This window comes from Dufourea novaeangliae, unplaced genomic scaffold (assembly GCF_001272555.1).
Source record: "Dufourea novaeangliae isolate 0120121106 unplaced genomic scaffold, ASM127255v1 scaffold48, whole genome shotgun sequence".
In the NCBI taxonomy this organism is placed as follows: Eukaryota; Metazoa; Arthropoda; class Insecta; order Hymenoptera; family Halictidae; genus Dufourea; species Dufourea novaeangliae.
Window position 1 is genome coordinate 2,099,739 of NW_015373938.1, and position 12,105 is coordinate 2,111,843.

The 12,105-nt window shown below is 32.2% G+C and overlaps 1 protein-coding gene across 1 annotated transcript; it reads right to left on the reverse strand.

Moving 5' to 3' along the window:
- Nucleotides 1-5,855: 5,855 nt before the first annotated feature.
- Nucleotides 5,856-9,939, reverse strand: LOC107185524 (forkhead box protein J1-B-like). The gene is made up of 3 exons (XM_015573219.1): nucleotides 9,702-9,939; nucleotides 7,552-7,730; nucleotides 5,856-6,278 (listed from the first exon to the last, which is right to left on the reverse strand). Exons 1-3 carry the CDS (start codon nucleotides 9,937-9,939, stop codon nucleotides 5,856-5,858), a joined length of 840 nt encoding a protein of 279 aa, XP_015428705.1.
- Between the last annotated feature and the right edge of the window lie 2,166 nt (nucleotides 9,940-12,105).

Below are 12,105 nucleotides of genomic sequence, written 5' to 3' on the forward strand. Positions count from 1 at the left end.
AATAGTACGTGATCTCTACTTTTCACATTTAATTATTCATACCAATTATTAGTGCCTTGGTTAGTTCTCTATCGTTACTGTCGTTTAATAATTCTTTAATTTCGAATAAATTATCGTAAATTAATTCGATATTACGGGACAAGATGGTCTTCGCGACTTCCGTTATCCATACTGTAGTATTTACGCGTTTCTGATTCCATTTACAATTTTTCACGGCACACCTATAGTTCAATAGTTCTTTATCTGTAAGAAACCCATTGTTAATTTAATGTAATTGTTTTGAATAAATGTTTGTTTTCCGTTTCAGAGTACTGGATGGAAAGGACGTGCTATCTACGCCATGACAACATTCATTCGCCGGAAATTTGTGAAGTTTGGTAATTTATTGTAACAAATAGGTGACATTCTATTAGATATTTTTATTTTATCATGTTTCTATTATGCCTGGTCATGAGCATGATCCTGATTTCTTGATCTACTGTGCTAAGATCGAACAAGAATTCTTTCGTGAAATATTTTGAATTCAAATGCGTAGTTGAAGAATTCAAAATGGTTACCGTGGACGTTAGAAAATTTAAACATTTAAATTCGAAATATTTGCAATTTACTGTGTCCCGGTTGCGAAATTGTTCGAATACAATAATTTAACGAGTCTATGTTTATGGAATCATCGTTTTTTTAGTTACATACAGTTTCGGTTGTAAGTTTACTTACACAGAAACTGCGTAATTGTTCATGTTCATCGAAGCATGAGTAAACATGATACTTGTAATGACTTTTCAAATGTTTACAAAAATTGGGACATGGTTTAGACAGAGAAAACAAACATGCTTAGAGCTCCAACAACAAATATCTTTAATCCATTTGCATTATTCGGAAAACAGGAAAATTGACCCATATTACCAAAATTTTTTTTAATTATATAAAGATAGAAATGTTGCAAAATGCATAAAATAGGAAAAAAAACGCACATCTGCGCTTCGGTGATAATGGCCAGGAAAGTTCCGTGCATATATGAGCTTATGAAGCAAATGGGTTAATACAATACATAAATATTAAATATAAACGTATGACGAATTTAATATATTCCTAAATTGAATATTTATTCTGTAATATTTAATAATATGTGAGTTCATGTTAATTATTGGAAGGCAGTATTTTCTCGATAAACACTTGGTAGGATATAAAAAAAAAAAGGACAGGCAGGCACAAGTGTGCTGTATTGTATTTCTTCCTATGTACTTTTCTTTCAGAGTTTTATTTGGTGGCTGCGCGCAATGCAGTCGAGTAGAGTCAGTGTTTACATCGTAGACAATTTTTTGTTTATGCGGAGCAAACTAGGTCCGTGTAGAATCTCACCGGAGATGCTAGGTTTTCGCGAAAGTAGAGTCAGTGTTTATTGCGTGTTATCAATTACTGTCAGAGTGTCTGGACACTTTTTGCTTTTTGAGTCGCGAAAGTATAGTCAGTGAAGAGGATATTTTTTCGCAGCTCTGTTTACAGAGGATGTAAGTATCTTTATATTTTATTACTTACACTATTCAACTGAAACAGCTAGAATTTGTAAGGAGATTCTAGCGATTTCTGTTCCTTTTTTGTTCAGTTTCATCAGGCACTGTATCAACGACTGTTGCAGATGATGTCCTCGGGCGAAGCTCCACCAGCCAAGACTGTAAGTATTTTTACATTTCATTGCTTACATTATTTAATCGAAATAGCTAAAGTTTTAAGAAGAGATTGTAACGCATTTTGTTCCTTTTTTTTCTCCAGATTCCTAGAGTCTTAGACGGAGCCCTTCTGTCATCGGGTGAGTCGCATGCTTTTATTCCTCCGGTTTCCAATCATGTCGTAGGACGATTGGTTTGGTGGACAGGGTGACTGGTTGTATACGTGCTTAATTTGGCGAGTACAGTGAACGTGGATATACAATCATATTCGCGAGTAGTGACATCCAGGGCCGGCCCTAGGGTAGTCGACGCCCTGCTGCGAAGTTCTTTTATAGCAACCCCCCCCTATATTTTTTTAAAGACAATAGTGGTTAATTTTCGGGTAATAAAAATAATAAAAATATATCCTATTAAATTTGGTGAACATTTAAAAATTTTTAAAACAGCATACATATTATTTAAAAAAATAATCTTGTAAGGCTGTGCATTATGCCTTGGGCCGACCCTGGTGACATCAATCTGTTGTGTTTCTTACCTTAGGCTAGGGTCTTCTTGTACGCCGCGTTTATTATTAGTAAATCAATTCAAAAATATTTTATATTGGAAGTATATTTATAAATGTATATCAATTTACCGTGAAATATTGATTTTTGGTATTTTGGGGCTAGCAGTCCTATTGTTTAATCAATTGCTTGGAGCAATGCTTCTTTGATTATTGTCAACGTTGCTTAATGAATATTTTCATTTGTATTATAGATATAAGTACTCGAAAACAGACGTGAAAATTAAGCAGCGTATTTTGATACACATGTATTGAGCTAGAACGTTACGTTCTGGATAAATGTGATACTAGAGACCATGTACAAGAAGGCATTTGGCGACGGGTAGATTTCCGAGTCAAAGTGAAATGAATGTCACACTTATATGTTTTATATCTGCTTTGATGACGGAATCGCCCGAGGGTTGTTCAATACATATTAGCCTTGTAAATTGTCAATATTGATGTGTTGTGAATGATGAGATAAGTATGCGACAATTTATTTCCCAATAATATTTATAATAAGGCACTTTGTGTCTACAATGACCTCCAAGCAGAAATATAAAACGTACACTTTACACGAATTAATCCAATTTGCAAATTTACGCTATCTAATATATATACCGTAAAATGCAAGTTATTATTTATTACTTATTCGAAAGACACTATACATGTTACTGCGTCGCGCAAACATTTTCAATCGCTTTCCTTACACAATTATTATCAACTATTCGTCTATAGCAACACTTCTGTCTGTTTATTCAGTCAAAGAATAGGTGCAAGTAGTGTGTATATGTGTGTGCGTGTGTGTGTGTGTGTGTGTGGGAAAACTTATCTCGATAATGATCGTTACCGCCAAATAATTGAATGTTTCCTTTTAAATTAATTTCAAGGGACGTAAATATTATTATACATTAAAATAGCAGTTTTTCTTTGATACATTAACATTTATTATGAATTACTCGAAACAGTTTCTTTTTGAAGAAATTTACAAAATGGCGGAAAATAAGATTCTTTGAACTTAATAGACTGGAAACTTGAAGAGGTAAAAGACAACATCGTAAAAATGTTCGGAAAGGTAAATATAAATTTTACTTTGTTTAGAACTAACGAAACTTCGAATGAAAGAAACAAATTTTTGAGATAATTTCAATTTATTAAAATAATCTATGAAAATCTGAATTTGCATAAAAATTTGCACTCTAGTTGTAATCTTTGGATAATATTTTCGCTTTCTCAAATTGAAAATAAGAGTGAAAAATACTGAAAAATAATGTTGGACGATCTGAAGCTTCGTCCATTTTGGACGCCATCTTGAAAAGGGAGTGTCCGTGCCATCGCCAGACTTTGTGTGATTATTCCGCACAGGGAAATTTCTTCATAAGGAAACTATTTTAAATAATTTATAGTAAAGAGCGTAATAGTATACATCACGAAAAATTGTTATTATCTTAAACAAACCGTGTATATTCTATTTCTGTATTACTGTTTTTTTTATCGTTATTACATATTATTGCTCGTGCATACAAATACAAATGCCTCCGTAATATTCGTTCGCAGTATGAAATAGAAATTGTAATTCAGATCCTTTCTAACTCTACAAGAATAAATGTACATTACATGTAATGTATAAATCGAATAGAATTTCGAAACATAGAAGAACATAGACGTTAATAAATGTACATATCACTTGGTGTGTTTATTACGGTAGGATTCCTTTTATCTGAACTAACACTTACATTCGTCTGAAACTAATTTGTCACAGTATATAATTAGCGTCGGAAATAATGTAATAAAGAGGCTTGAAGCAAAGACACAATCGAATATGTAATACAAATTTACAGCGTCGTGATAACATAACGATTCGGATGACTATTAAATCTTAAAATTTTTATATTATTAAACTACGTAACAAACAAATAAATACTTCACAAAATATCAGAAAATTATTATATTGTAAAGAAATTGTAGAGTACGGTGTACTATACCTATTATTTTTGGGATTAACCCATTAAGGACCAATGTGGCGTTAATGCAACATTTCACTTGCAATTTTTCGTCAGTTCATTTACACTTATCGAATATTATTTTCGAATATTGTGATGTTATGAAAAGGCGGGAATTTGCTGAATAATTTTTTTGTCGTTATTTTTTCTTACACGTAGGTAGATATGCAATTTTGCAAAGAATAAAAAACCTTATATTTAAAAATTGTATTCCTCATTGCTTGGTCCATAATGGGTTAAAGTAATGTACATAAGGTGTTTATACAAGCAGGTTATAGTTAAAATTCAGTTACGTCAATATTAGTTGTTATTATGTAATTGATTAAATAATGGTACAAAGAAGAATTAATGCAAGTACAATGTAATACGAACGATCCAGTTATATGAACCGTTTTGACCTCCAGTCTGTTCAGATAAATGAAGTCCTACAGTATTTTCAAGAAATCGAAATTTCGACCTTTAGCAAAATGATACTTCGCACAAACTATAGGTATATTTAGATAGAAATATCTTTTTGTGAGTCTTTAATTTAATGAAAAATTATAATATACCTCTCAAAATAGGTGGTATACTTTTAAATTGAGTGATCGCAAATAAGTACTCTTTGTTTCAGTTAAAGCTAGAGCACGTCGAAACAAAAATGGCGGCACACTACGTCACGTGATGGATCTCTGATTGGTCCATTTTACGATAGAGGTTCGTTTCCTCTGTTTTCCACATGAAAGGCACATGTACATACTAGTACAATAATTAAATGAAGTTTTTTACAAGACAAATTTTAAATCAAAATGAATGAGTCCTCTTTAAAAATAAAATTTTAATTTCCAATTTGTGGTATGCCCCTGCAATAATTACGTGCTCCATCGTTAACTGGAATGGACGGATACATAACCTTAAACTCGATGAAACATTACAGAAATTACATCCCAGCTAGCACATGACGCCTTGAAGACGGCTTAAAGACGCCTTAGACCTAAATTAGCCGTAAAATAGGCGTGTTTAAGGCGTCATGTGCTATCTGGGATACATATTAACCCACTAACTGCATTTATTCACTACAGTGGACGCCTACTTTGTCACTTTAGCGACAATATTTGGAACATTTCTTGACAATCGACAGTACGAAACTTCTTTAAATCCAAACATTAGAAAAACGGTGTTACTGTGATTATCATTTCGTCATTTATTGTGCTTTTCTTATAAACAAATTTTTGTACATAAAATCAAGAATCAATACTCATTTTATAACTATTTAACACACTTTTTGAAATATATGAAGAATGATTGTTAAAAAAATATTTTGAAAATGTTTTAAATACTCTTAAAATAACTATACAGTTGTACTTGATTTTGTGAAGGAAATTTCTTTACAAGAATAACTCGGGATAAATAACGATATAATATTAATTTTAAACAATCATTATTTATAAAAAATTTTATTCAATGTTTTAAAGTGTTTTCAATAGTCTTAAAATGACTATTGATTCTTGATTTTATGAAAAACAAAAGTTTTGTACAAGATACCAAAAAGATGCAGTGATCGGGTTAATATAATGTTTCGATAACAGAAAAGAAACTGATTCTTCTTTTTTTTTTTTTGAGCAAGTCTAAAAAAGAAAACAGAATCGAAGGCGGGGCACACTTCTATAGGGTGTCCAGGAAAGAATCCAAAAGATCCAACTGATTCTCGTCCCAGGCCGCGGTGGCGATCAACAGACCAGTGAGATCATCCTCGCTTAAGCTGACTTGCGTCGAATCGGGCATCTCTGTGAGACAGTCCGGGATTGGCGGGGACACGCTGCTGGGAGGAGTCTCGTATAGGGTGGACAGGGAGCTGATCGATGGGACAGTACTGCTCTGGGCGTTGTTCATCGCCGTTTTCGCGGCGGGCGGCTGTTTCTTCGTCCCGCGGATTCGTTGGGACATGGTCGCTCGCCGTTTCGATTTCCTGCCCTCCTCCAACCGTTCCAAGTCCAGCTTCCAGAAGCCGCCCTTTCCCGGCTCGCCCTTCGACCGGGGTAACTTGACGAAACACTTGTTCAGGGACAGGTTATGCCGGATCGAATTCTGTTTGAAGATGGCTGAAGATTAGAATGCTTCCTTGCAAGTATTTTTTAATTGTACAGACTTCTCTCGATTATCGTCATTGAGTCTGTATAGGGTGGACTACATATAATTTACTGGTCAGAAATTAAAAATTGAAATGTAATATAGACCATTTGTATTTGTTAGAGTTATTAAATTTATTCGTGGAATGTTTACTTATGGGCCACCCTGTAGATGGTGTTCAATGACAAGTTATGCCGGATTAAATTCTGTTTAAAGATGACTGAAGATTAGAATGCTTCCTTGCGAGTATTTTTTACTTGTACAATGGTGGACTACAGTAAATTCTCGATAAGTGTTCGAAGGCTCCTCCGCACTGACAAAGAGAGGTCTGCGGGTGCAACGCAGACTTTTACGAAGGTACCAGCACAGTGATAGAGCTTGGAATTCCAAAGTCAATCATATTTGTGTCAGTGCCGGAGAGCCTTCGAAGACTCATCGAAAATTAACTGTATATATCACTTTACCGTTCAGAAATTTAATATATTCTTAATATAGACAAATTGTGGTTTGTTGATTTTGTCGATTAGTTGTGTTTGTTGGTGATTCAAATTTGTTAACGAAATTGTGACTTGTGGGCCACCCTATAGAAACTACTGTGCAGAACTGGAAAAATGTATGGAGAGAAGGATAAAAGAAGTACATATCTATGTATTCGTGTACATACAAAAGTAAATGAAATCTCGAAAATGCAAAAAGAAAATTCTCCTAAAGCCATGAAAATGGACTGATTACACGAATTACTAGTTGAACCTTCTAATTGCGAGTTAAAAATTCGAATGATGAGTTGAAAATTCAAATTATGACTTGAAAATTCGAATTATGACTTGAAAATTCGAATTATGACTTGAAAATTCGAATTATGACATGAGAATTCGAATTATGACTTGAGAATTCGAAAATATTCTAAGTGTTCGAATTATGACTTGAGAATTCGAAAATATTCTAAGTGTTCGAAAATGGATTGAAAACTCGAATATTATCTGAAAACCTGTAAAAATGTGATGAAAACACAAAAATGAGCAGATATACGTGACAGATCAGATGGATAGACTCTCATCTGTTCACTGAGTCATCCACGATAATGGTCCACTATCAAGAATGAGAATTTTCACATTTTTTTTTAATTCAACCGAAATTTTTTTAAACACCAACTTTCCAATTGTGCATAGTACGAAGAACCATATTAAACATAATTAGGAATATCTGTACTTTTCTTTTACGAATTCCGTACCTGCCAAGCTGGATCAGCATATTTGTAAAATAAAAAGTTCTCTCGAATCCATGCGTATATATTTGAGAGAGATACTTTATTGTTATTAGCGCGCATCGCCAGGCATATTATCGTAGCGTAGGAAAACGGCGGTTTCGCATCAGGGTCGGTCCGATACTTTTCAGCGTTCTCAGATAAATCTGTAAAAACGAAACGTGTGAAAAATTAATCTCAACGATAATTATTGTAATGTACAAATCTTTGCGTCGTTTTGTTATTTTTTAAAATAAATTACATTAGTCAACATGATTTTTATCTTAATTTCGGATCGAAACTTCGAGGGGTGGTTTCACCTCTTAAAGTCGCATCTCAACCGATTAAAAAAATACGTATCCCTTATTTTTGACTGCTTAACAGACATACGAAGTTTCATCAAAATCGGACGGGGACACTTCCGTGTCTTCCCTTCTAAGAAAAAATTTAACAGAATAACAAAATATAATAGAATTATTTCTGCAATTTTTTTATGTTATTTATAAGTGGTTTAATACATACTAACAAGATGGATTTCATTATATATTGCATTTACCGAGGAAAAAATCCCTAAAGATAGATTGATTTTTTCAGCCGTCAAATTAGAATGACCCCTTACCGCTCAGACCCTTAGATCGTTATTTAAAAATTATGAGACTGATATACATGTTGTATCTTATTATTTTGAAACTGTAAATATAGATATTTAACCGACCTATTTTTTTTGTTTTTTTTTTTAATTTTTTTTAAATTTATTTCTGGAAGCGTTCGAGTATACTCGCGAGACAGTATCCCAGTTCAAAGACAACATTTTGAATATTTCATTCAAACGGTATGTACCCGAACCTGACAAAGTACTGTAGCATTCCACTTGATCGTCAAGATTATAACCTTCGTCATCATTGACCTTTAATAACTTTGAATAATGAGCCGTAGCAGTTGTACTAAAGTGTCAATTAGAAGAGAAAAATATATTGTTTAATTGAAAAATAAAGTTGTTCGTTGCATTTTTCCGAATTAGAAGAACTAAGGAAGTGTATTAGGTGTACCAATAAGTAATCCACTATTTTTCATGGAATTCTGTATTTATTTCGAAATAATGCAAATACCTGTCCTATTTTAACAATATTCGTTATTTGTGCCCATCATTTTCCTTCATTTCGACTAAAGAGAAAATTCGTTCTATTTAACAGCATTTACAAATACAGAAATATCAGCGGTAACAATCAGTAATCGATTATTTAAACAATTTGTTGATCAAGCTTAGATTTTGACAGCTTACGTACTATTATAACAGGTTTATACGTTTCTAACTATTAAGCTTCTAAAATAGTGCAAAAAAATTGTGCCCCTATATTTTGTTTCAACTGGACTACACGTTGTTTTATAGTTGGGACGATTCTGAACGATTTTTACCGAGTGAATTAGAAATTCTAGAGCAGAATTAGGATATTTAGAACAGCATTAAAAATTATGGTCCAGAATTAGGATTTCTAGAGCAGAATTGAAAAATATAGAGCAAAATGAGAATTTCTAAAACAGAATTATAAATTTTAGAGCAGAATTAGGAATTTTACACCAGAAGTAGGAACTCTACAAGAAAATTACAAATTCTACGACAAAATGAAGAATTCTATAACAAAATTAGAAATTCTAGAGCAGAATTAAGAACTCTACAGCAGAATTAGGAATTCTAGAGCAGAATGAAGTATTCTACAGTATATAATGAAGAATTCTACAGCAAGATTAGAAATTCTAGAGCAGAATTACGAACTCTACAGCAGAATTAGGAATTCTAAAGCAGAATAAAGAATTCTACAGCGTATAATGACAAATTCTACAACAAAATTAGAAATTCTAGAGCAGAATTAGGAATTCTACAGCAAAATGCAGAATTATATAAGGAAATGAACAATTCTGCAGCATAATGAAAAATTCTACAGGACAATGAACAATTCTACAGCAAAATATAAAAATTTTAGAGGAAAATTAAAAATTAAATAGCAAATTAAGAATTCTACTGCAGAATGAACAATTCTACAGCAAACTTAGGAATTATACAGTAAAATTAGGAATTCTAGAGCATGGCTATTTCCACAGACTTTCGAACCACTCGCGACGACAAGAATTCTACTTACCTAATTCAGCCTTAATTAGGGGCGAGAGCTTTTTTCTTGCTTGTCTATTTACAGGCGGCGGGGACGGTGAACAGGGTGGCGTTGGTAAATTCGAAGCACTTGTAATATCGAGCGATTGTAACCACGAGAGACTCGTCAGCTCAGCCTCGACACCATATTCGTCATTGTGCACGTCCTCCTTCATAACTGACGAACTGCGATCCATCGGTGTCTCAACGGTGGCCACCTCTGCCTTCATTTTGGTTATCCCTCATTGCACCAGTACAGGACAAGTGACGGGGAATTCTGCGTTGAAAAATCGTGAAACCGTGTAACAACGTATTCGCTTCGTTTTTACACTGTTATATAGGAACAACTAACGTATATTGTGTTTCTCCTTTGTTTAACCGTTTCGTTTTTAATTTATACAGGGTGAGTCACCTAACATGATCACCTCAATTACTTGGAAATTATTGTTATTAGTATTTTATATTCTTATAGTAAATATTATACTGTATAAAAAAATATTTGAATTAATTAATAATGTAACATAGCAAAAAACATATTATTGTTTCAGGAGGAAGTACAATTTTGTTTAAAATATTTCTTCATTCAACCAATGATTTACGAGTAATTAAGATAATCACGTTAGGTGAACCACTCTGTATAACAATTATAAAAATAAATTCTTTTTTTCTGCATTTTTGTCTATATTACATGACATATATGTAAATGATTCAGAAGAACGTTTTATTATTTTTAAAGTGTTTAACACTATTTTTCCTTCCTTGCCATTTGATAGCTTTTTTACGTTTGTTACAGTTATATATAATAATTTATATTAGAATGTTATTATACATAATCAAGCCCTTTTTTCCTACCTTTGATATTAGTAAACCCTCTTCAAGTTCTTGGAAGAAATGAGGGTTTTACAAGGTTTAAAGATAAGCTTTCAAATGTATATTGAAATTTGTGCTTAAAATCTATGCAAAACTACATAGTTCAATAATAGTTGAATAAAATACATAAAGATAATTTTGTAAACAACATTTTTTAATCTAGTAAATAAATTTTTAGAATACTATTACTGGGTGAAATTATACAATTAAATCATAGATATTAATAAATTTACAGATTATTGTGAAGTGGGATTAACAGTTTTTACAGACTACAATTATTTTGTAAATTAAAATTTATTCCTTTCATTTTTCAAAACTTTTCTTGCAGGTGCAAAATTTCAATTTCATTTTAAACAACAGAACACACTCAATTGCGTCAATTTTTGTTGTAAACAATAATTCATGTTACATTCAAATCGTTGTCGAAAAAAGTTGCGGAATATCAACGAACGAAAAATGGCATTAGACACTTTCAAAATGTTCAATTGTTTCTGTGAATCATTTATACGTAGTGTAATATAGACAAATGTATTTTTTTTTTGTGTTTGTTAAATAATTTGGGAATCAGGTTAACGTGTATTTTATCATTATCCCATTAGAACCCAACGTTTCGTTAACGCAACATTTTATTCTCAATTTTTTTCCTATGAATGTACATCACTGAATTGTGTTCCTGCAAATTTACAATTTTGGACACTAATATTGAAAAAACTAAATTGTATAGAAATATCTTTTCTGTACTATGGGCTTTAATATATTAATAATAATTTTTTATTTTTGTACTTTTTTTTATGGTTGTTAAATAATTTGGAAATAAACGGGTTAACGCGTAGATTGTAGATCACTACCCCATTAGAACCCAACGTTTCGGTAACGCAACATTTCACTTGCAATTTTTTTCCTGACAATTTAAATTACTGAATTTTCTATTTCTCGTGTTGCAGTCTTAAAACAGAATTTCAAAGTTTTGCTTAATACTTTTTTCATCACTATTTCTTCTTCAACTTAGAACCTACGACGTTTTGAAATTCGAAGAAATCTATGTATTTATAGCAGTGTTATAAATTAATTTTTCCTTAAATCGTGGTTTGCTGTATCTTTCTCATGATTGGGCTTCTATAACATAGTGTCTAGTATTACAATGCATTTTGTACACACTGCGTTCAATAACTATAAAACCACCCTAAAATATTCAATCCTTATGTATTTGTGTTTTAAACAAAAACAAACCACTTTTTTCTAGGGTGTATAATCTATTCTTTTTTACAGAAACATTATTTCTCAACACGATTTCAGACATGGCATACTTGGTTCGGTTTTATTTTAACCACAATACATAAGAATTGAAAATTTTAGGGTGGTTTTATAATTATGCCACGCAGTGTATTTCGACAAAAGTATACAAGTTATTTTATTCACGTTTTTTCAATAAAAAAAATTGCCTAAAGTTGCGTAAATGCAACATTTTGTTACGCAAAAAGTACCGATCCAAAAATTTGTTCGATAACTTTTAGGTTCTTTCTTAT